The 26,939-nt window shown below is 38.5% G+C and overlaps 1 protein-coding gene across 6 annotated transcripts in view; it reads left to right on the top strand.

The window, feature by feature from the left end:
- Window positions 1-26,939, top strand: part of LOC106881212 (condensin-2 complex subunit G2) — a 241,358-nt gene that overhangs the window by 31,287 nt on the left and 183,132 nt on the right. For all 6 annotated transcript variants that reach the window (XM_089351031.1, XM_089351034.1, XM_089351033.1 and 3 more), the window contains exons 4-5: window positions 16,175-16,332; window positions 25,483-25,617. In XM_089351031.1, the coding sequence (XP_089207157.1) occupies window positions 16,175-16,332; window positions 25,483-25,617 (293 nt within the window). The remainder of the gene's footprint in view (window positions 1-16,174; window positions 16,333-25,482; window positions 25,618-26,939) is intronic.

Raw genomic sequence — 26,939 nt, 5'->3', positions numbered from 1 at the left:
TACAGTTGGATGCTCTTCATAACACCAACCACTTTACAGAGAGTACTGAGTGCTTTTTGCATGGCACTAGTACTGTTGAGTGGGGACCACCAAGTAATTTGAAAGACAAACACCCCTTGATTGAGGGAGGTGGCTTTGTGCCAGGAAATGAAAAAAAGTAAACTATGATAGAGGGGCAGAAACAAGTATCTTGTTGTAGAGGAGTTGTATAGCTACCCCAGTTGGGAAGAGTGTGTGAGTGAGAGAGAGAGAGAGAGAGAGAGAGAGAGAGAGAGGATGATGGTGAAGATGTTGCTGAGCATACTCACAAGGTACAAGGAAGTGAGTGTAAGTGGAGTGGTACAGATGATTGGACAGGGTGAGTAAGTAGGGAGTTCATGAGAATGTGAAAGAAAGAGGAGAAAGGAAATGCAGTTAGTGGCAAACACGTGAATATAGGGGAGTGGCCAGATAGCATTAGTACAGTTGGCAGGGGGAGGACAGGAGAGAGAGAGATGACAAAGCAGCCTTGGGTTGCAGCAAGTGGGGAACAGACAAGTGTAGTGTATGATGTAGTTTGGTACATTGGGATGTGTGTGAATTAATGTAACATGTGGGTGGAGAGCACACAATGCACACCACTTCCTGAACTCAGTTTTGCTGAGATGAACATGTCTTCTCAAGAACCTCATATTGCCTGATATATTGATCCATTGTCATCTCCTCCATGAGGTTCAACATTTTGAGACTATCGTCCTCTGTCTTGCTGGATTTCCCTCTTCTGCAGGTTCCTTCTACTTTAAACATTCAGAATTTTTGTCCTCATTCATACACATCACATTACCAAACCTTTGTAGTTTTCTTTCTTGCATACTACATGTGATTCCTCTTATGCCTAACTTTTCTCTCAAACATTTGCACTTTGTCGTACATGCACACTGATGTAGCATAGCCACTGGAGCATACAAGCTTCATTTCTCTCCAATCTTAGTATGATGTCTGCATTTAGGGCCCATGTCTCACTGCCACAAGTATCATATATATGTGCGAACATATGTATAAAATCTTCTGAGAAGGCAGCAGTGATTGGGTAGGTAGTGTGGGCATACTTCTACCTGAGAAATAGGTGGATAAGGTGATTGAGGTAGTCAGAGTGTGCAATAGAGTACTTAAGCTTAGACTAGTTTTGCAAAATAGTACAACGATTATCTCTGCTTTTGCCCTTCAAATGGGTCTGCCAAATGAACAAAAGAATTGCTTTTATGATATTCTTTTGCTGACTACCTCTGAAACAAACAACAATGACCTTCTCTTTGTGGGTGGTGACTTCAATGGACATGTTGGGTAGCAACCAGGTATCTTCAGTGGTGTGCATAGAGGTCATGGAGTTGGTTCCTGTAATGAGGAGGGAACAAGGCTTCTGGAATTCTGTGATGCAAATAATCTAATGACCTGCAACACCAACTTCAGGAAGCTTGCTAGTTACCTGATAACCAATCAATCTGGTGGCCAAGCTAGGCAAATTGATTACATTGTCACTAGAAAGTGAGGTACATGGTTACTCAAAAAGGCAGTGACTCCCTGGTGAAGAATGTACCCCACAGCATAGGTTAGTCATTAAACAGCAGCAGATAAGTCTGGAAAAGAATGATCTGGAAACTTAAGGATCCTTTGAATAGTCAGAGATTTAGAGATGTCCTAACTGAAACATTTAATGAGGAGCAGGAGTTAAAGACCTGTAACTGGAAGTTTCTATGAGACAACTTACTGATAGCCACAGACTGAATTTGTGGCTGGTGCAAAGTCCCAACCAAACTTCGAGTGAGATGGTGGGGAAACAGTGTAGTTGCTACGGTCATTAGAGCAAAGAAACAGAACTGGAAGGGTGGTGGTAGCAAGGTAGCTAGAAGGGAAGCTAGGAGGCAGGTATATTTAGCTGGCGGAGAAGCAGAGAAAAAGAAGTTTGCCAGTGTTCTGTGGCTTCAGGTGTTATGGTTTGCAAGTCAGTGTGTTGGAAAATTGTGATGTTGTAGGAAAGAAATACATTTGTGTGGATGATGGTTCACTTGCAGTTAGTAACTCTGCAAAGAAAGGACTTGGAAGAGTCACTCTAAAAGGCTGCTAAATTTAGAGAATACATGGGAGAAGGAGAGCCTGCTTAATGTAGACTCAACAGGGAGACCAGATATCTGGATAGATAGTAACTTGGTAGATAAATCTATGAAGGATAAGAAAACAGAGAAAACCCCTGGCTGAACAGGAATCACTGCTGAGATATGGCCTTGTCATTTGTATCGTTAATCAGGTTGTCTAAGAGGGAGTGTAGCAACATTATAGTCAACTGCTACAAAGGTAAAGGTAATGCCTTAGACAGAAATAATTATGGAGGTAATGAAAGTTACAGAGAAGGTCATAACTCAACTGATGAGGAAGAGAGTTAGTGTAGATGTGTTGCAGTTTTGTTTTGTGCCTGGGAGAAGCACTACTGATGCTATGTCCCTGGTAAGGCAGCTGCAGAAGTACTTAGCCAAAAATAAACCTCTGTACTTGGCTTTTGTTGACAAAGAGAAAGCCTTTGATAGAGTCCCCTGTTCCCTTATCTGGTGATCAGTGCAGAAGCTAGGGATAGATGAATGGCTGGTGAGAGCTGCACAAGCATTGTATAGGGATGGTGTCAGTGTGATGAAAGTTCACAATGAGTATAGCAAGGAATTCAGTGTAGGAGTTTACTAGGGATTGATCCTCAGCCCTTTCTTGTTCATCATAGTTCTCCAGGCCATAACAGAGGAATTTAAGATGGGCTGCCCTTGGGTGCTCCTGTATGTTGATGACCTTGTTCATATAGCTGAATTTCTAGCAGAACTCATCATCATCACTTAACATACACTTTTCATGCTGGTTAGACAGTTTGACTGGAACTGGTAAGCCAGAAGGATGCACCAAGTTCCAGTCTGATTTGGCATGGTTTTTACGGCTGGATGCCCTTCCTAACACCAACAACTCTGAGAGTGTAATGGGTGCTTTTTATGTGCCATCAGCATGGGTGCCATTTACACGACACCAGTAGCAGCCATAACTATGATTTCACGATTGCTATTTACATGACACTGGCAATGGCCATGACTGTGATTTCACTTGGCTTGACAAGTCTTTTTAAGCACAGCATATCACCAACAGTCTTGGTCACTTGTCATCACTTCTGTGAGGCCCAACATTCGAAGATCATGCTACCGGCAATGGCCACAATTACGATTTCATAGGTGTCATTCACACGATACTGGCAGCAGCCATGACTATGGTTTTATTCGTTTTGATGAGTTTTTTCAAGCACAGCATATTGCCAAACATCTTGGTCACTTGTCATCACCTCCATGAGGCCCACCATTCACACTGCACCACCTCGTTCCATGTCTTCCTGGATCTACCTCTTCCACAGGTCCCCTTCACAGAGCTCAGTACTTCTTTACACAGCTGTCCTCATCCATATGCATCACATAGCCATACTAGCACATTCGTCTCTCTTGAACACTACATCTGATGCCTCTTATGCCCAGTTTTTCTCTTAAGATGCTTACACTCTGGCTTACATGCACACTGACATTGCACATCCAGCAAAGCATATTGGCTTCATTTCTTTCAAGCTTTTGCATGTCCTCTGCAGGCCAGCCCTCATTTCACTGCCCTGGAAAAGTAGAGAAAAAATTTCAGGTGTGGAAGCGGGATCTAGAATCAAAGGGCCTTTGAGTTAATTTAGCAAAGACCAAAGTCTTAGTAAGTTGAAAGACAGGCAAGTCGCAAATCCCTTCAGGGAGATGGCCCTGCTCGATATGTACAAAAGGTGTAGATAAAAACTTCATAAGATGTACCCAGTGCAAGGTATGATCGCATAAATGCAGCAATATCAGAGGAAGGCTAACAGAGAAGGTAGTCTTTGAATGTGACATGTGCAGGTACAATAAACATTAGGAATGTACAAAGAATAGACTTCGTCAAAAGCTCCAGGGGATATCTAGAAGTAGTTGATAGCTTCTGTTACCTAGGCGACTAAATTAACCATGGAGGAGGATGCTCTGAGAGTGTAGCTGCTTGTATAAGAATGGGCTGGGCGAAGATCAGAGAGCGTCTACCTTTGATGGTAAGAAAAAGTAGATTGTATTATGCTTGTGTGCAAACAGCCATGCTGCATGACAGTGAAACATGAACTGTGACCACAGTGGACATGTGAAGGCTTGAAAGAAATGAAGCTAGTATGCATTGCTGGATGTGTAATGTCAGTGTGTACATATGACAGTGTGAGTGCTTTAAAAGAAAAATTGGATTTAAGACGCATCAGATGTTTTGTGCAAGAGAGAAAATTGTGATAGTATAGCCATGTGATGCATATGGACAAGGACAGCTGCATAAAGAAGTGCCATTCTCTAACTGTGGAGGAAACCTGTGGAAGCGGCAGACTCATGACAGAGAGCCCCAACCAGTTGTGTCAAAGTCTACGCTGCAACTATTTTTTTGGTGAATTATCTGCTCCATATTGAAATTATTTTCACACTGGTGGCTGCCATGATTTTGGCACAAAACAAATTAGTTGCTGCGCAGACTTTGACACGACGGGTTGGTAACACATGCTGAGAAAGGTTAGGCTATTATGCCAGTCCAGAAACCAGTCCATATGAGTCCAAACACTTGAATGTATGCTGAAAGATTGTCTTAGCCTGTTTGCCTTTGGACAGTTGATTTCTGGAGTTATTATTAGTGTATTTTGGCTATTTAAATAAGAGTTTTGACTGTTATTTCCAGCAGGTAGACATACTTAGTATGTCCTTTGATTAATTTTAATCCTTCAGATGTTTAATGCCTTTTTGGGACCTGCAGTCGCCTATATTATTGATTCTATTATTATCATTTTTAAATTGTTACACTAGATAATAACAAAGTCAATGGTATCTTCGCAAATTATTTTTTTGTGAATTATTTACTCCGTATTGAAATTATATATTTATATATATGAACCCATATACGCAGGTATACATGTGTATATATACATAAATATACAAACATAACATACGTAAATATGTGCATAGATTCGTACGTAGATCAAGATACACATGTATCTTGATCTACGTAAAACCACACACACACATATGCAAATACATTCAGATTTGCACATAAATAAATATATATATATATATACACACATATACACATACATATATGTATATATATTACTACATATATTATTATATGTAGCAATACACTTATACATATATAAGTATACATATGTATACACATACAAGTTTCATGTAAATCAGTGAAGTGGTTTTCGAGATATTAGAGATTTTCAGGGTATAAATACCCAAAACGGTGCATAATGGGAAAACATTCTTAAAATAATCTTCTCCTGAACTTCTATCTTTCTATTAGATGGTGAGTTGACAACGAAAAATACGATTTTTTTTTTTTACAGTAAATGTTTCTATTTTCACGTTTGTTAAACTCAATATTTTAATCATTTAGAAATATTTTAAAGTGAATATGATTTCAAAAATGTAAGTTGTTTGTACAGTAAGTATTTATATTTTAACTTTCTTTAAACAGACAATATTTTAATGTGTTTTTGAATTATTTTCAAGTGAATCATCATCATCATCATCATCATCATCGTTTAACGTCCGCTTTCCATGCTAGCATGGGTTGGACGATTTGACAGGACTGGTGCAACCGGATGGCTACACCAGGCTCCAATCTAATTTGGCAGAGTTTCTACAGCTGGATGCCCTTCCTAACGCCAACCACTCAGAGAGTGTAGTGGGTGCTTTTATGTGTCACCCGCACGAAAACGGCCACACTCGAAATGGTGTCTTTTATGTGCCACCCGCACAAGAGCCAGTCCAGGGGCACTGGCAACGATCTCGCTCGAAAACCCTAGAAGGCCAGTCAGGCGGTACTGGCAACGGTCACGCTCAGGATGGTACATCTTATGTGCCACCCGCACAAGAGCCAGTCCAGGGGCACTGGCAACGATCTCACTTGGCTTGCCGGGTCTTCTCACGCACAGCACATTTCCAAAGGTCTTGGTCAGTAGTCATCGCCTCGGTGAGGCCCAATGTTCGAAGGTCTTGCCTCACCAGCTCAGCCCAGGTCTTCCTGGGCCTACCTCTTCCACGGGTTCCCTCAACTGTTAGGGAGTGGCCCTTTTTCACGCAGCTATCCTCATTCATTCTCACCACATGTCCAAACCAGCGCAATCGTCTCTCTTGCACACCACTACTGACGCTTCTTATGTTCAGCTTTTCTCTCAAGATACTTACACTCTGACGGGTATGCACATTTACATTAAAAATTTTTTTGGCATATTTGAAAAATCTTCTTAAGTAAAAATGACTTTAAAGATATGGTAAATATTTCGTAAAAGACCTGTTTGTAACTTCCATAGGTTTTTTTCAAGTGCATTCAATGTATCTCACCTCCAAAGATTTGCTACCATGTAACAGCTATTTGCGGTAAAAGACCTGAAATACCTGTTATGTGGTAGCGGGACATGCAACAAATAGCAGCCAAATCTTTCCTTTTCTTAGGAAAGGAGCTGTTTACACGTGATTTCGATGTCACATTTGTTGAAAGCATGCGAAATAAAAAAAACCCATGAAACAAAACTTTGTTGCTGGCAAACTCAGTGTTTCTCAGTGATCCAACAAGTCACAGGTAGTCTAGTATATCAATATATATATATACTTTACTCATCATCTATTTATACATTTTGTATAATTTTTCCATTATATATATATATACTAGCAGTATAGCCCGGCGCTGCCTGGGATTAAGCTAGGATTATTAAATGATCAAGTACTTTATTTCAAACCCAAATAAGTAACATCGACATCAGATTTGAGCGAAATAATTACAGAGGTATCAAATTGTTAGATCAGGTGATGAAAGTCATGGAGAGGGTCATAGCCCAACTAATTAGGAGGAGAGTTAGTTTAGATGAGATGTAGTTTTGGATTTTTGCCAGGGAGAAGCGCCACTGATGCTATATTTCTGGTAAGACAGCTGCAGGACAGATATCTAGCCAAAGATAAACCCCTGTACTTGGCTTTTGTTGACATGGAGAAAGCCTTTGACAGTGTCCCCAGATCTCTTATCTGATGGTCATTGCGGTGGCACATAAAAAGCACTATACGAGCCTTGTCGATGCCAGTGCCACCTGACTGGCTCCCATGCCGGTAGCACGTAAAAAGCATCCACTACACTCTTGGAGTGGTTGGCGTAAGGAAGGGCATCCAGCTGTAGAACTTTGCTTGATCAGATTGGAGCCTCAGTCCTCAGTGAAACTGTCCAACCTATGCCTTAATAAAGAGAATGAATGGGAGAAAGAGAGTTTGTCGAATATCGACCCAACAGAGGGACCAGCTATCCGAGTTGACAGTACCATGGTAGATAAAGCAATTAAGAGTATGAAAACAGGGAAAGCCCCCCGGCTCATCAGGAATCACTGCAGAGATGATCAAAATATCTGGCAGTGTCGGCTATAGCCTAGTCACCCATATAGTTAACCAGGTGATACATGAAGGAGTCATACCCAGTGACCGGTGTAGCATCAACATAGTCAACTGCTACAAAGGTAAAGGTGATGCTTTAAATACAAATAATTACGGAGGTATCAAGATGTTGGATCAGGTAATGAAAGTCACGGAGAAGGTCTTAGCCCAACTAATTAGGGAACAAGTCAGTTTAGATGAGATGCTGTTTGGGTTTGGCCAGGGAAAAGCACCACTGATGCTATATTTCTGTTAAGCCAGCTGCAGAAGAAATACCTAACCAAAGATAAACCTCTGTACCTGGCTTTCGTTGACATGGAGAAAGCCTTTGACAGGGTCCCCCACTCCCTTATCTGGTGGTCAACGAGGAAACTAGGGATTGATGAATGGTTAGTGAGAGCTGTGCAAGCCATGAACAGGGATGTTGTCAGTAAAGTGAGAGTTGGCAACAAGTACAGTGAAGAATTCCGGGTAGAGGTAGGGGTCCACCAAGGTTCTGTCCTCAGCCCCCTCCTATTTATCATAGTCCTCCAGGCAATAACACAAGAATTCAAGACAGGATGCCCCTGGGAGCTCCTCTATGCTGATGACCTTGCCCTAATTGCGGAGTCACTATAAAAACTAGAGGAAAAGTTTCAGGTGTGGAAGCAAGGACTAGAATCAAAGGGCCTTAGAGTCAACCTAGCTAAAACCAAAGTCCTAATAAGTAGGAAGGTAGACAAACCACAAACTCCTTCAGGTAGATGGCCCTGCTCGATCTGTAGAAAAGGCGTAGGTAGAAACTCCATAAGATGTACCCAGTGTAATCTATGGACACATAAGAGGTGCAGCAATATTAAAGGAAGGCTAACTAGCAAGATAGTTTTTGTATGTGGCAGATGCTCAGGAGCAATAAACACTGAAAATGTGCAGAAAACCTTTTCCACATTCCATGGAGAAAAACTAGAAGTAGTTGATAACTTCCGCTATCTAGGCGTCCAAGTTAGTAGCGGGGGAGGGTGCGCTGAAAGTGTAGCTGCTAGAATAAGAATAGCCTGGGCAAAGTTCAGAGATCTCTTACCTCTGCTGGTGACAAAGGGCCTCTCACTCAGAGTAAAAGACAGACTGTATGAAGCATGTGTACAAACCGCCATGCTACATGGGCCGTGACTGCTGAGGACATGCGTAAGCTCGCAAGAAACGAAGCCAGTATGCTCCGATGGATGTGTAATGTCAGTGTGCATACTCGACAGAGTGTAAGTACCTTGAGAGAAAAGTTGAACCTAAGAAGCATCAGTTGTGGTATGCAAGTGAGGCGATTGCACTGGTATGGTCATGTGGCAAGAATGGATGAGGATAGCTGTGTGAAAAACTGCCTCACCCTAGTGGTTGAGGGAACGTGGGATGAGGTGGTGAAGCATGACCTTCGAACATTATGCCTCACCGAGGCAATGACTAGTGACCAGGACCTTTGGAAATAGGCAGTTCGTGAGAAGACCCGGCAAGCCAAGTGAAACCATAATCCATGGCCTCTGCCAGATGTGTAGCTAGCTCACTTATTCGTATCCTTACTTCATTGGACACTAAACTCAGCTTGCGAAGACCTGTTGGGGCAAGTGAAATCAAAATCGTAATTGAACTATATTCGATGACTGGCACCTGTGCCAGTGGAGCACTAACAGCACCATCCAAGCGTGATCATTGCCAGAGCACCTGTCTGGCTTCCATGCCAGTGGCACGTAAAGAGCACCATTTGAGCATGATCGTTACCAGCGTCACCTTACTGGTACTTGTGCCGGTGGCACGTTAGAAAACATTCGAGCGAGGTCGTTGCTAGTGCCGCTGGACTGGCTCCTATGCAGGTGGCACGTAAAAAACACCATTTTGAGCATGGCCGTTGCCAGTACTGCCTGACTGGCCCTTGTGCCGGTGGCACGTAAAGGCACCCTCTACACTCTTGGAGTGGTTGGTGTTAGGAAGGGCATCTAGCTGTAGAAACTCTGCCAGATAAGATTGGAGCCTGGTGCAGCTATCCGGTTCACCAGTCCTTAGTCAAATTGTCCAACCCATGCCAGCATGGAAAGCGGACATTAAATGATGATGATGATGATTATATATATATATATATATATATATATATATATATAAAGATATAAAGATATATATATATATATATATATATATATATATATATATATATATATATATATATATATATATACATATATATATATAAAGATATATATATATATATATATATATATGTATATATATATATATAAATACACACACGTGTGTGTGTGTGTGTATCCATCTATGTATTTTGTATACATACTCATAGACTTATATGTTTGTGTGTGTATATATACCATAAACTCATTATTGAATATTTCAACCTAGGAACTTATTTAATCTATGGTTTTTTTTAATTTGTAGAAGCAAACTTACGCCTCTAGTTATTAATTAATCTCTTCTGGACATGCATTTCTCCCTTCACTCAAGGTTTTTTCGATATTATATAATATAATATATTTATATGTTACTGTTCAATTTATACAGCCATCACTTGTCCAGTTGTTAGTGAATACAACACCATTTATGTTTTAAAAATAAGTTACCCGATCAAACTCAAATGCTTATTTATGAAATTGAATTATATCAAATCATATATTACATGTACTATCACAATTTTATTCCTGTCTCGATCATAGGTGTCCAACAAAAGGAAACTTGAAACTCTGATGCACAGTTTTTTTGTGATGTTTTTACAGCTTTAATAAAAAGTATATATATATATATATATATATATAGTTTTAGGGAAAATAACCAATTTTCAAGAACTCATCGATGAAAATCCACTATCACATATAGAAAAATTAATAATTAAAAGCACAATAAATGAGTATAATATAAAGTAAAGTAAATATCATAAGATAAAAATAATAAAAAGATTACACGTGTTTCATAACCAATTTTCAAATAGAAAAGAAATTTAAATCGATTAAAATCAATTGAAATTATCTAAAATAAGTTCTATTCAAAAATATAGCTACTCGTCAGATCGTAAGTAGAACAATAATTAGATATATATCTCAACCAACAATAAGTACCAAATGAATTAATATGATATACTTATTATATAAAGATAGAAAAATTATTTAAAAAATATCATAATATCAAAATAATAACCATTCAATAATCATCCCTTCATCCATAATAATAACATGTATATTATATACAAAAAACATCTTACCTAAATTATCATTGTTTTAAATTATCATTGTTTTAAATACAAGTTGAACGAAGTTTAAGTTTAAAATAATAATGAAGATAAAATTAGTACATATTTAACCGGTGTAATAGTTAAAGCTATACTATTTAAAGCTAAAGACGTTTATTTAATTATGATTAAAGATCAATTGAATAATAGAAAAATACAAGATTATTTATTTCTACAAACGTAATAATAAAAAATATGAATGAAAAAATTATGAATGGAAAAAATTATGAATGAAAAAATTAGGAAAGAAAAAATTATTAAGAATAAAAGGTTAAACTTTATATATATATACAAAGTTTTGATTTAAAAAAAACTTTAACGATATTATAAACTATAAAGATTAATAATTAATCAAATAATATTAATCAAAAATAATCGAAAATATATCAACACTATTCCAATCGAAGTTCTAATATTATGTTGAAATGAAACTATAACTCCTAAATAATATAGTGTTAAATAAGTTATCTATTAAAATAATCTATAAAGAACCAAATGAATAGTATAAAAACAAGAATACATATTATTTTCAAATAGTAGAAAATCTTTAGCAAAGTGAAAACAGTACTTATCCAAATTTTTCCGTAATTCAAACTGAAAAACTAAGACGTTATCTAATAGCTATAGCGTTTTAAGCAAGAGTTCGCGCGAAAATACTACGTTAAAAAAGAACGTTAAAATAGAGAATAGAATACGAAAGCATGAATGAAATAATAATACTTAAATAAATGAATGAAAAATTTAAAATTTATATAACTAACAACATAAAAAGAACAAAAAACTATAGTTATCTTATAAAACATATTAATAAATATTAAATTCTAATATATAATAAATAAATAAAAATATTAATAGTCGTAAATTAAATAATATTATGAAATAAACTAAAATACTACTATTGATTTAGTCTTATCAAAATCGTCGTGTCATTGTAATATAAAACCTTAAACTTTTTGTATATAATATACATGTTATTATTATGGATGAAGGGATGATTATTGAATGGTTATTATTTTGATATTATGATATTTTTAAAATAATTTTTCTATCTTTATATAATAAGTATATCATATTAATTCATTTGGTACTTATTGTTGGTTGAGATATATATCTAATTATTGTTCTACTTACGATCTGACGAGTAGCTATATTTTTGAATAGAACTTATTTTAGATAATTTCAATTGATTTTAATCGATTTAAATTTCTTTTCTATTTGAAAATTGGTTATGAAACACGTGTAATCTTTTTATTATTTTTATCTTATGATATTTACTTTACTTTATATTATACTCATTTATTGTGCTTTTAATTATTAATTTTTCTATATGTGATAGTGGATTTTCATCGATGAGTTCTTGAAAATTGGTTATTTTCCCTAAAACTATATATATTTTATATATACTTTATCTATAAGGCTCAATTTAATTTTTTATAAATTGATTTTAATTGAGTTTTTTACCTGTAATTTTGGATTTTGTCCCTAATAATATTATTATATATATATATATATATATATATGCATTCACACACACACCCACATACATACATACATACATACATATATATTCACACACATCTATGTATATATATATATAGATACGTTTTCTTGAGATGTAATTCCATTTGCTGCACCAAGTGTAAACTATGGACGCATAAGAGATGCAGTGGAATGATGGGAAGGTTATCAGTCATGTGTGGCAGATGCACAGGAACAGTAAGTACTAAGAGCATGAGAGACTTAAACTCTCTCAAATGCCAAGGAGGCTCTCTTGAGGTAGTGAATAGTTTCTATTTAGATGACCAAATTTGTAATGGTAGTGGTTGCTCTGAAAGGATTGTTTCTAGAATAAGAATAGGGTGGAGAAGTTCAGAGAACTACTACCTCTGTTAGCAGCAAGAGGATTCTCTCTCAGAGTGAAATGTAGATTGTATGATCATTGATAACAGCTATGTTCCATGGTAGTGAGACATGGGCTCTGATTGTGGAGGACATGCATAGGCTGAAGAGGAATGACGGTAGCATTCTCAGTTGGATTTACAACATCAGTGTGCATGACCGACAGAGCACAACTGTGTTGAGAGAGAAGTTGAGCATAAGGCGGATTAAATGTGGTATGCAGGAGAGGAGAATGCGTTGGTTTGGACATGTGATGCGTATGAGTGAAGACAGCTGTTTACAGATTCTTATTATGGAAAGATAATGGTAACTGAAAATTGTAGCAATATTTCATTCCCTAACCAGACAGGCATATAACATGACAGCCTAAACTCATGATCTTTAGCGAGACACAACTTTATGTATGGATATACCTAATGAAACCCAGACTGCAAAATGGATGCAACACAACATATTGAATGGAGTCCCACCCATAAGGGGCAATAGCAGGATGGGTTGAAATGTACAAATGTACAAAATAAAAATTAATTCCAAATCTATCTTCTGGTTACTTAAGAAATTATTATTATTATCTCAACTAATACTGCAGAGTTCCTGAAGTAGATCCAACTGAAATATACCCCAACTGCGGATAACACTAGGTTGCTCTAACTGTACCAGTGCTCTACTCAACACTTCAACACACTAATAGACATATACCCATTAGTCCAAAAATTTAAAATATATATGTATATATATATATCATCATCATCATCATCATTGTTTAATATATATATAACCTGTGGCCTATGTCAGTGGTGTATAACCAGCCCACTTACGAGTACCCTTCATTCATTGGACAATAAACTTTGCTTGCAAAGACCTGATGCGGCAAGTGAAATCAAAATCGCTGACATGGCTGATGACAGTACTGCCTGATTGGCACCCGTGCCAGTGGAATGTTAAAAGCACCTCCAAGTATGGTCGTTGCCAGCGTCACCTTACTGGCACATGTGCCGGTGGCATGTGGAAAACAACATTCGAGCATGGTTGTTGACAGTGCCGCTGGACTGGCTCCTATGCAGGTGGCACGTAAAAAACACCATTTGAGTGTGGTTGTTGCCAGTACCGCCTGACTGGCCCTCATGTCAGTGGCACCTAAAAGCACCCACTATACTCTCGGAGTGGTTGGTGTTGGGAAGGGCATCCACCTGTAGAAACTTTGCCAGATCAGGTTGGAGCCTGGTGCAGCCTTCTGGTTCGCCAGTCCTCAGTGAAACCGTCCAACTCATGCCAGCATGGAAAGTGGATGTTAAACGGCAATGATGATGATGATGATTCAAAGTGCACTGATAATTATTTCCATATTGATGGATAGAATTCTTTCTCACACATCACTTGACATGAACTCCCTCTAGTTGCCTCAGTGTAACTTGAAATATCAAATTATATTTATTATAATTATTCAATATTAATAGTTTTGTATTAGGAAACTAATAGAATTTATACAGGGCTGTAATAAGAAGTGCTCAAACTAGTTGAGACAAAAGTACAAAATTAATTTCAGAATAAAACCATTAGGTCAGCGACTCAAAAAGCCACAACCCCACCAATGACCACATCTAAGAAGTACAGCATAAACCACAAAACCAAAGTAGCAAAGAGAAGTAAAAATTTTATACATAAGAATAAAATCGATTAAAAGATATAATAGAATAACATAAATAAATAAACTGCGATTAAAAGGTGATTAAAAATATTATAGAGCGGTACAGATATAGTGGAATAAAAATATATATTTATATATAGAAAAAATAATATAGAAAAAACAATAAAATAAAATAAATACATAGGGAAACGTAGTAAAATAGTTCATTCGTTGAGGTTAATGGCTAATAAAAGTTGAAGTTTAAATTGTACGAAAGTTCATTACTTCCCTCAGGACAGCAAATTTAGCAGGTAAAATCCAATTTTACCTGCTAAATTTGCTGTCCTGAGGGAAGTAATGAACTTTCGTACAATTTAAACTTCAACTTTTATTAGCCATTAACCTCAACGAATGAACTATTTTACTACGTTTCCCTATGTATTTATTTTATTTTATTGTTTTTTTCTATATTATTTTTTCTATATATATATATTTTTATTCCACTATATCTGTACCGCTCTATAATATTTTTAATTGCGTTTTAATCGCAGTTTATTTATTTATGTTATTCTATTATATCTATTAATCAATTTTATTCTTCATCATCATCATCATCATCATCGTTTAACGTCCGCTTTCCATGCTAGCATGGGTTGGACGATTTGACTGAGGACTGGTGAAACCGGATGGCAACACCAGGCTCCAGTCTGATTTGGCAGAGTTTCTACAGCTGGATGCCCTTCCTAACGCCAACCACTCAGAGAGTGTAGTGGGTGCTTTTACGTGTCACCCGCACGAAAACGGCCACGCTCGAAATGGTGTCTTTTATGTGCCACCCGCACAAGCCAGTCCAGGGGCACTGGCAACGATCTCGCTCGAAAATCCTACAGGAGCCAGTCAGGCGGTACTGGCAACGGCCACGCTCAAAATGGTGCATCTCATGTGCCAACCGCACAAGAACCAGTCCAGGGGCACTGGCAACGATCTTACTTGGCTTGCCGGGTCTTCTCACGCACAGCCCATTTCCAAAGGTCTCGGTCCGTAGTCATCGCCTCGGTGAGGCCCAATGTACGAAGGTCTTGCCTCACCACCTCAGCCCAGGTCTTCCTGGGCCTACCTCTTCCCCGGGTTCCCTCAACTGTTAGGGTATGCATAAAATTTTTACTTCCCTTTGCTACTTTGGTTTTGTGGTTTATGCTGTACTTCTTAGATGTGGTCATTGGTGGGTTGTGGCTTTTTGAGTCGCTGACCTAATGGTTTTATTCTGCAATTAATTTTGTTATCTTTATTGTATTAACTATGGCCTCTCTCCATTCCATTTGCTCTTGGAGCACTGTTCTGTGATCCATTTTGTGTTGGTTGAAGATATGTTGTGTTTTGAAACTGATTTCGGCATGGTATGGGAATAGTGTTTTGTGTCTGTTGACCATCTAAGAATAGACTGAAAATTTCGATGTCATACATTCAATAAATAGCTGGTCAGCTGATCATGTCTTTTGTTGATGAAAAGTTTGAGTGATTCTGTAGTATGTTTCTAATGAAGAGATAAGTGATGTATTGATGAAGTGGCAAATAATATGCAAATAATTTTTATTAGAAAAATCAATTGTCAAGTTAAGCAGTTCCTTTGTGAACATTTAAAGAGGGTACTTGGTCTTTGATGAAGTCCGAATGCAAAATTGAAGCTAGATAAGCTGATCCTTATTTTCCTGTCAGTGAAGATATATTGTGTTATACACTGTGATTGCTAAAAATTGTAGGTATACACTATAGTACAGTATAATATTTCATATGCCACACTCAACAGATATGCTAATTTTCTAATTATTTGTATGGAGTTAAATTTTAATGCAATTAATTTTTTCTTGATTCTAGATTTACTCTTATCATTGCCTGATACTGCTGATAATTTGAAGAACAACTTCTCAAAATTGTTTGAAACATTTTGGACAAAGGAAAAACCAGGTCGAGAATATGTTTTTGAAAATACACTTCACTATCTATTTCAAGTAAATTTGAAATCAAAATCTACTGTAAGTTGAATTCTGTTTTATAGTAAATATCAGATGATTTCTTTTTAATGGTTTATAATTGTTATTGAATCATTTTTTAATTACTTTTATGATTACTGCTACTGGTAGTAATCATCAATTGTTACAAGGGCAAATAAAATGTATTAGAGGGCAGAAGCTACAAGTTGAGGCTCAAATTATGAAAGTTAACAAAAGAGTTATAGCACAACTCCTTAGGAATAGAATTGTACTAGTTGAAATGTACTTGGGCGTTGCACTTGGAAGAGGTATTGCCAATGTCTTCATCTGCAGAAACATTTATTGAAGAGTTAGCCACTATGTCTATCATGAATCTGGGGAAGTTTTTAACAGAATTCTATTCTCTGTAATGTGTCGGCCACTAAGGAACTAGGGATAGATGAATGACTTGTGAGGTCAGCCCAACCCATGTGTAGAAGTGCAGTCAGCAAAGTGATGTTTAACAAATGAATTTATCATTTAGGTGGTGGTCCACAAGAGCTCAGTCTTTAACCTCTTCTGAGTTTAGGATTTGATGTACTTAGAATCTATATGCTGATGACTTCAGTTGTTTTAGCTGAATCTGTTGTAAAAGTGGGGAAGAAATTCCAAACATGGTAATTCCTGGAATGAAAGGTCTTCAAAGTAAACTTTGTAAAGTTTAAAATTTTAATAAGAAAGAAGACAGAACCCTACTATTATCAATGAAAAGCCCTTACTTGATGTAGAAAGGAGTTGATAGAAATTCCATAAGTGTATGCAGTGCAAAGTTTGTACAAGATACATAGTAGGGTCACAGGCAGACTAATGAAGAAGGTAGCCTTTGTACGTAGCAGATACTTGGTAGCTGTAAGCACTAGAAGCACAAATAAAATAAATTTCTTCAAATGTCTGGATGGCTCCCTAGCAATAATTGACAGTAACTTAACTAACAGTAGAGGTGAATATTCTAAAAAGCATAGTAACTGGAGTGAGAACGGGTAGGAGAAAATTCAAGTATCTATTATCTCTTCTGGTAACAAAAAATTTCTCTTTCAGAATGAAGGGAGATTGTTTGATACTTGTGGATAAAGAATTATTTTGTATAGTTGTGAGACATGGTATAGTTGTGAGACATGGTATAGTTGTGAGACATAATTTGCAGAGACTTGAATGCAATGAAGCTAGCATGCTCCACCGGATGTGCAATTCATGTAGTGTACAAAAATAGGAGCTGAACTGGATGTAAGTGAAATCTGATGCATGTAAGAGGGAAGACTGTGCTGGTATGGCTTATGTTGCATATAGAAGATGGCAGCTGTATAAAGAAGTGTGCTCAAAGTGAATGAAACTTGTGGACAAGATACTCAAGATGATGGCTGATCTCAGGGTGCAGACCTTTACAGAGGAGATAAGGGATCACAATGATTGTTATCATGCAGTTTTGAAGAAGACCCACCCATTCATGCAACCATGACAAAACAACATTAAGATGGTTGTATAATGTATCTAGATTTAGGTCTCTTGCTCACTATGTCTCTGTTAATTAGCTATCTGCTGCTTTCCCACATTATTGACACCCCATTTCTTTATCGCTCTTCTCTATTATTTGTCCTCTTTCCACCTACCATTTTTACTACTCACTGTAACTACTTGTGTAACTAGCAGTGGCTATAGACCTTTTGGTAGTTTATAAATACTATCATCACCTTTACTTTATTGCTAGTTACCACTCTCCTGCCATTGCTCATCTCTATAACTATCCATTCTCTCTCTCTCTCTCTCGCTCTCTCTCTCTCTCTCTTTCTCTCTCTCTCTCTCTCTCTCTCTCTCTCTCTCTCTCTCTCTTTCTCTCTCTCTCTCTCTCTCTCTCTCTCTCTCTCTCTCTCTCTCTCTCTGCTCCCATCACTGTCTTTTCTGATACTCTGAGCTCTATAACTTCTCTCCCCAATCACTCTGTTTCTCTTATCATACCCTTCACCTATTCATCCTGGTTGTTCTGACACTGCTTTTTTTTCTCTTCACCCTCTTGGTCATATTGCCTTGAAAAGACATCAGAGACTCATTAGGGCTTTTTAATCTTGTAGTGTATAGAGCAACCTCACTAGTGCTTGTGTCACAATTAAACACACCAAGCATAATCTGCAAAGTGTTTGGTAATGAGCAGAGACAAAGTAGAATTGAGTTTCCTTTAGTCTTGCTAAGAACACAAGAACCTGTCTAGTTTTGGTGCCTTAAAGTGGTTATTGTTAGCCTGTTAGCTTTTAAATTGGCTATATCTGGCCCAAATATTCTATTTAAGTTCAAACCAGTCAGATCTGGCCTCTTACACCTACTCTACAGTGTCATTCTAAAAGTAAACAATCACATCATTTGAAATCTTGAAGCTATAAGATAATACATGATTAATTCAAAACAATGCGAATAAATAAGCATAACATTTGATAAAGTAATTTGAATGCTAAAGGGTTAAGGGAGGGATCCAATCATAGAAACTATGCCACAAGTGAATCATACAAAAGGATGCAGCTCTTGGATCTTTCTAGGAAAGCAGCAATTCTTGATAAGAACTGAAATTAACGACTTGTTCAGTGCATGCTGACATAGAAAATAGACACAAAAATGATGATTAGGATTACTCCCAATTCGTATTGGAATTTCTATGCTGATTAGAACCCACGACGAAGCTCTCCAAGACATGAACAATAGCTAAGACATTTTTATTTTTATATATTATCCCTTCTGCTGCGCTCCCCTTCCCCCACCACACCTCACCCCGTTTCTCTATCTATACATTTCTTCCCTTCCATATCTCTGTTCTGTCTTAAATTCATGATTATTTATGTATTTCTATTGTCTACCTCACCCAAGTTATCGCCTTCCCCTCTACTTTCTTGAAGTTATGCTCCTTAGCCCAAACCTGTCTGAAATTTGTCTCTCCTCCCTTTAGAAATTACAATTTAACTCACATTTCTGTTACCGATTTAAGCATTTAATCCCACGGTTTAAACACTGCTGTGTTTCTTTCAACTTTTTTTCTAAAAACCCAACAACTTTGACCAGCATGATGTACTGCTGCCTGTTCTCTCTCTCTCTCTCTCTCTCTCTCTCTCTCTCTCTCTCTCTCTCTCTCTCTCTCTATCCCTCCCTCTCTCTCTCTGAATCACTACTTTATTTCCCCCACTTCCTCTTTGACTCGTACGTGTCCCCAAACCTATTATAACCAGTTCACTTTCCAACTTCATCGCAATTCGTATTGGAATTTCTATGCTGATTAGAGCCCACGACAAAGCTCTCTTAGCCCGCGGTATGCCCGCCCTCCCACTCCCTCCACCAGTACCGGAACTTTAGATCACTTTCCGCGAACACTGCTAGTGACCTTATACTACCCCTCCCCTCTTATCGACCTTATAGCACATAAAGATTGGGTAGTATATGAAGGTTGTAGGTATTGTTTTGTTTATGAATTCTGCCAAATGCAAGCTTTCTTTTCAGGTACACGACACTGCTTTCCCCCATCCCAGGGTAACTCGGGCCCACTCCTCTGACACCCACTCCTCACACACTGTCAGGATTGGCACTCTCAACGTTGGCACGCTGAAAGGTAGGTCTGGTGAGATTGTTGAGATGCTTGAACGGCAACGCGTAGATCTGTGCTGCATCCAAGAAGTAAGATGGAGAGGAGGTTCTGCGAGGTTCCTCACAGGCAAAGAACACAGGTACAAGATTTTCTGGGCAGGGAACACTGACGGGGTCGGGGGCGTAGGAATACTTCTAGCAGAGAAATGAGTTGATAAGGTAATCGAGGTAGTTAGAGTATGTGACAGAGTACTTAAGATTAGACTAGTGCTTCATCATAGGCTAGCTACTGTCATCTCAGCCTATGCCCCTCAACCGGGGCTACCAGATGGGCTGAAAGACCAATTCTATGACACCCTCTTGCAAACTACCTCGTCGACAAGTGACAGGGATCTTCTCTTTGTGGCTGGTGACTTCAATGGTCATGTCGGACGTTGTGCTGGAGGCTTCCATGGCATACATGGAGGCTATGACTTCGGTTCCCGCAACGAGGAGGGGACCAGACTGCTGGAGTTCTGTGATGCAACCGATCTTATGGTTTGCAATACCAACTTCAGGAAACCTGCCTGTCACCTAGTCACCTACCGATCTGGCAGACACTCTAGCCAAATCAACTACATCCTCGCCAGAAATAGGGAAAGAGGGTGGCTTATAAATGCCAAAACCCTCCCTGGTGAAGAATCTACGCCCCCACACAGATTAGTAGTTAGCGACTTCGAGATCAAGGCAAAATGGGAGCCCAGAAGTAGACCGGCTTGGAGGAGAAGGGTATGGAAGCTTAAAGAACCTGCAAATGGACAGAGACTTAGAGACATGTTACTCAAAGCATTTGACGAAATAGAAGGGGATATAGCATCATACAACGTGGAAGACAATTGGAGATTTCTGCAGGACAACCTGATGAGAGCCACCGACAAGATCTGTGGCTGGGGTAAAGTCCCCTCTCGACCCAGAGTAACGTGGTGGTGGAACAAGGAGGTAGACAGGGCTATTAGACAAAAGAAACAGGCTTGGAAGGACTGGAAGAACGGTGGTAGCAGGGAATTGTACCAATCTACCAGAAGGGAAGCTAGGCGACAGGTTTATTTAGCCAGAGGGGAGCAGATAAGAAAAGATTTGCCAATGTTCTGCGCCGTGAGGACCAAAGACTTGAGGTATTTCGTGTTGCAAGACAGTGTAGGAGAGAGAATAGTGATGTTGTAGGAGAGAAATGTGTTCGCATAGATGATGGTACGCTTGCACTCAATGAAGCTGCAAAGAAAGAGGTCTGGAGATGCCACTACGATAGATTGCTTAATAAAGAAAATGAATGGGAGAAAGAGAGTCTGCCGTATGTCGACCCAACAGAGGGACCAGCTATCCGAGTTGACAGTACCATGGTAGATAAAGCAATTAAGAGTATGAAGACAGGGAAAGTCCCCGGCCCTTCAGGAATCACTGCAGAGATGCTCAAAATATCTGGCAGTGTCGGCTATAGCCTAGTCACCCGTATTATGAACCAGGTGATACACGAAGGAGTCATACCCAATGACTGGTGTAGAGCACCATAGTCAACTGCTACAAAGGTAAAGGTGACACTTTAAATACAAATAATTACAGAGGTATCAAGATGTTGGATCAGGTAATGAAAGTCACGGAGAGGGTCATAGCCCAACTAATTAGGGAGAGAGTCAGTTTAGATGAGATGCTGTTTGGGTTTGGCCAGGGAAAAGCACCACTGATGCCATATTTCTAGTAAGACAGCTGCAGGAGAAATACCTAGCCAAGGATAAACCTCTGTACCTAGCTTTCGTTGACATGGAGAAAGCCTTTGACAGGGTCCCCCGATCCCTTATCTAGTGGTCAATGAGGAAACTTGGGATAGAAGAATGGTTAGTGAGAGCTGTGCGAGCCATGTACAGAGATGCTGTCAGTAAGGTGAGGGTTGGAAATGAGTACAGTAATGAATTTCGGGTAGAGGTAGGGGTCCACCAAGGTTCTGTCCTCAGCCCCCTCCTATTTATCATAGTCCTCCAGGCGATCACAGAGGATTTCAAGACAGGTTGCCCCTGGGAGCTCCTCTATGCTGATGACCTTGCACTAATTGCGGAGTCACTATCAGAACTAGAGGAGAAGTTTCAAGTGTGGAAGCAAGGACTAGAATCGAAGGGCCTTAGAGTCAACCTAGCTAAAACCAAAATCCTAATAAGTAGGAAGGCAGATAAAACACAAACCCCTTCAGGTAGATGGCCCTGCTCAGTATGTAGAAAAGGAGTAGGTAGTAACTCTATAAGATGTACTCAGTGCAAGCTATGGACACATAAGAGGTGCAGCAATATCAAAGGAAGGTTAACTAGGAAGTTAGTTTTTGTATGTGGCAGATGTTCAGGTGCAATAAACACTGTAAACAAACAGGAAACAACTTCTGTCTCATTCCAGGGAGAAAAATTAGAGGTAGTTGATAGCTTCCGCTATCTGGGTGACCAAGTTAGTAGTGGGGGTGGGTGCGCTGAAAGTGTAGCTGCTAGAATAAGAATAGCTTGGGCAAAGTTCAGAGAGCTCTTACCTCTGCTGGCGACAAAGGGACTCTCACTCAGAGTAAAACGCAGACTGTATGATGCATGTGTACGAACAGCCATGCTACATGGCAGTGAAACATGGGCTGTGACTGCTGAGGACATGCCTAAGCTTACAAGGAATGAAGCCAGTATGCTCCGTTGGATGTGTAATGTCAGTGTGCATACACGACAGAGTGTAAGTATCTTGAGAGAAAAGCTGAACATAAGAAGCATCAGTTGTGGTGTGCAAGAGAGGCGATTGCGCTGGTATGGACATGTAGTGAGAATGGACGAGGGTAGCTGCATGAAAAAATGCCACACCCTAACAGTTGAGGGAACCCGTGGAAGAGGTAGGCCCAGGAAGACCTGGGCTGAGGTGGTGAGGCAAGACCTTCGAACATTGGGCCTCATCGAGGCAATGACTTCTGACCGAGACCTTTGGAAATGTGCTCTGTGTGAGAAGACCCGACAAGCCAAGTGAGACCTAAATCCAAGGCCTCTGCCAGGGGTGTAGCCAGCCCACTCATGCGTACCTTTCCTACATTGGACATTAAACTCCGCTTGCGAAGACTTGTTGAGGCAAGTGAAATCGAACTAAATTCGACGACTGGCACCCGTGCCAACGTCGTCTCCTTCATTGGACACGAAACTCAGCTTGCGAAGACTTATTGGGGCAAGCGAATTGCAAAATCTGGATAGCACCTGTGCCCAGCGTCGCCTTTCTGGCACTTGTGCCCATGACATGTGTAAGGATTTTCGAGCGAGATCGTTGCCAGAGCCCCTGGACTGGCTCTTGTGCGAGTGGCACATAAAATACACCATTTTGAGCATGGCCGTTGCCAGTACCGTCTGACTGGCCTTCGTAGGATTTTCGAGTGAGATCATTGCCAGTGCCCCTGGACTGGCTCTTGTGCGGGTGGCACATAAAATACACCATTTTGAGCGTGGCCGTTGCCAGTACCGCCTGACTGGCCTTCGTAGGATTTTCGAGTGAGATCGTTGCCAGTGCCCCTGGACTGGCTCTTGTGCTGGTGGCACATAATATACACCATTTTGAGCGTGGCCATTGCCAGTACCGCCTGACTGGCCTTCGTGCGGGTGACACATAAAAGCATCCACTACACTCTCTGAGTGGTTGGCGTTGGGAAGGGCATCCAGCTGTAGAAACTCTGCCAAATCAGATTGTTGGCTGGTGTTGCCATCCGGTTTCACTAGTCCTCAGTCAAATCGTCTAACCCATGCTAGCATGGAAAGCGGACGTTAAACGATGATGATGATGATGATGATGATGATGATGATCGTTTAACATCTGTTTTCCTTGCTGGCATTGGTTGGATGGTTTGACATGGAGCTGGCCAGACTCCAATTGTCTGTTGTTGCATGGTTTCTACAGCTGGATGCCCTTCCTAACACCAACCACTTAACAAAGTGTGTTGGGTGCTTGTTACATGCCACCAGCATGGATGCTTTTATGCAGCACCGGCACAAGTGCTTTTTTATGTGTCACTGGCATCTGAAAGGACAAGCCTGTATGTTTTGAAAATAGTGATTTTACTTAGCTTGACACATCTTCACAAATACAGCAAATCGCCACATCACTTGGTCCCTTGTCATTTCCTCAGTGAGGCCCAGTGTCTGAAGATCTTTTCTTACCACTTCATCCCAAATCTTCCTGGGTTTACCCCTTCCACAGGTTCCCTCTACAATTAGAGCTTGGCACTTATTTATGCAGCTCTCTTTATCCATACACATCACAGTCTTCTCTCTTGCACCCAATACCTGATGCCCCTTATACCCAGTTTTACTCTTAAATCATTTACACTCTGTTGTGCATGCACACCGACATTACCTATCCACCGAAGCATACCAGCTTCATTTCTTTCAAGCCTTCGCAAGTCCTACCTTTTAAAAATGAACTCATATGTTAGTCAACATACTCATGATTTTCCAAGAACATATGATGTTTTGTTTACTCATTCTATGTCACATAGAATGCTTGTTACTTAGTACTTGCACTTCAAAACATTTTTATATAATGCACTGAAATTACCCTTCCTCTTCTCCCATGTACAGAAGCTGAAAACTTTTGTAGTCAGAATATATGTTCAGTAGTAGGTATTGAAATGGCTGCATATATATTATTAGAAGAATTCTTACAAGGAAGAAGAATAAATTTAAGAACTATATATTTACTACATAAAAATATATTTTATTCATTGGTTGTCGATGAAACAAGCAAAATGTAGAATTTAGTTGAATGAAGTAATCTATGCAAGAAAGTTCAGAGATATAGAAATAACAGCTAAGTGGTGGTTTTCAGTCATGTCGCATAGAGAAATAGACAGGCATAGCAACGACATGAATGGCTCAGAGTCTAATTGACTAAGAAGCAAAGAGCAGAGCAAGCAAGCTGTTTTTATTAATGGAATGCTAGACATTCTAGAAACTTCCAAGAGAAATATGAAACCTCTTGAATAATTAAAACTTACTTCTCATGATGTAGATGTTTCGAGAAACTTATTAAAGGGAGATTACTCTATAAAACTTTCTGCAGGGTAGATCATTCAACTCTTTTAGTTACAGACCACAAACTACTACACTCGTCTTAAAATGACATTCTTAAATTCTCTTCATATGTTTTCCAAACCTGAATATTCCACTCATATGTCTTTTAATTCTTCAGAAAAAATTTTAAACCACTCTTACAGTGTAAATCAGATACATCCATTCAAAATTTTATTACCCTTAACTGTGGAAAGTAGTTTATATACCAATCATTCTTTTATTGAAGGGTGCCATGTTTGAAACTGTTTTTTGTTGAGATATGTCCACTTTATTGAGGCAGTGTGACTTGTAAAAAATACCAGTTCTATTTTTTGACAAATGTTTAGCGTCATTATTGGAATAACCATGAAGCTTAATCTCGCAGTTAAAGAGTTACAAATTTTTTTATACACACAAGCACACGCACGTTTGTTCTCTCACTCACTCAAATTATTATTTTTTTAATGAATCTTCTGATGTGGATTTATGGATTTTATATTTTTTTCTATTTTAGTTGAAAACAATGAAGAGACTTTGGCAGCTACGCAGTGCTTTTCCTTTAATTAAGTTTGATGATCCTTCTTCTCAAGATCTAAAGAATTTAATTTGTGAAAGTTTGGTTAGTCCATCATTTATGAAAAAAGAAGAGGTGAGTACATGAATTTTCATGTCTACAACATACTTTTTAAATTCATTATTTACAATGTTTATATTGTTTGAGAAATCACATAACCTTTATTTTCCTTCCCTTAAGAACTTAATATTACTTATTAAATCATTTATTAACTCGATTTATTTAGCTTCTTTCATTGTTGTATACAACAATGAAAGGGGTTAAATATTTATGCAAATAATTAACTGCTGATGCTTTTATTTAATCTTAAGATTGTATTGATATGTAGGCCAGTGAGCTGGATTTGAAGACTACTTAACCACCTCTATGTACATGTGTGTACACACAACTCAGAAAAGGAAAGAGAAAAGTAAAAATGAAAATTATTATTTTTAATTTTAGAACACTTGAATCATAGTTACTGTCTTTGAGTGTCTCTGAATAATTATCTTTTAATCAGATTCCTTTGGAAACTCAAAATGAGATATATTATTTGATATTTTTCAATAATTTTCATTTGGAATTCAGAAAGTAGAACATCATCAGTAAGATTCTTGAAGATATTTATCTTAAATGAGTTTCACATCAAAACACACGTCAAAATATATTTGGTTGTAGCGTGGAAGTGATAATTTTCAGACCACATTGTACTCAAAGTCATACTTACTTGCACCACTATCTTTTTCCCTCTATTTAAAAGTTAAAACTGCAGCAATATCCAATATCTGCCTTACAGCCCTGCCGTACTTTTTATGGGCTTATTTGGTATGTATTTCTAGGAACATATCCAGCTTTTATATGCTCTGTCTGGAGATATTTTTCTCCCTGGCCAGTAACAGAACTTCAATGCCTTTTATACAGTGCAGAAATTTATTTTAAATTATGGTTTATAATTTTCTTCCATATCTACAGACTTTTAGTTAGCTTGTTATATGTGATAGTGCAACACTCTTAAAAAGTCTCATTTGGGTCATAATGCTAAAAACATGGGGTTCAGTACTCAATAATTGGTAATTCTGGATAGCTTGCTAATTATATTTGTGGCTAAAAATAATCCAAATTTTGTTGAGGTATGTAGGAATACATAGTTTGTTCTCCTTTTTGTTTGTTTATATTCTGTGTAGTGATTAATCTTTGAAGTTATCTAACTTGTGTTAGAATAAATAAAATAGTCAATGGAGTTTGAGTCATCAGATAGTTCGTGATTTAGTTAATTTTCTTTTGAAAAATTTCCCCCAAAATTTATAAGTTTATACTCAAATCACTTTTATTAGTACTTTCACTATCAGAAGCTGAAACAGTGATGTCCATTATTGCATTTTCCATTTCAAGCTGTTTCTTCTGTCTTCAAAAGTTTT

This window comes from Octopus bimaculoides, chromosome 4, assembly GCF_046866305.1.
Source record: "Octopus bimaculoides isolate indiv1 chromosome 4, ASM4686630v1, whole genome shotgun sequence".
NCBI classification, from domain to species: Eukaryota; Metazoa; Mollusca; class Cephalopoda; order Octopoda; family Octopodidae; genus Octopus; species Octopus bimaculoides.
This window is presented reverse-complemented; position numbering and strand designations above follow the sequence as displayed.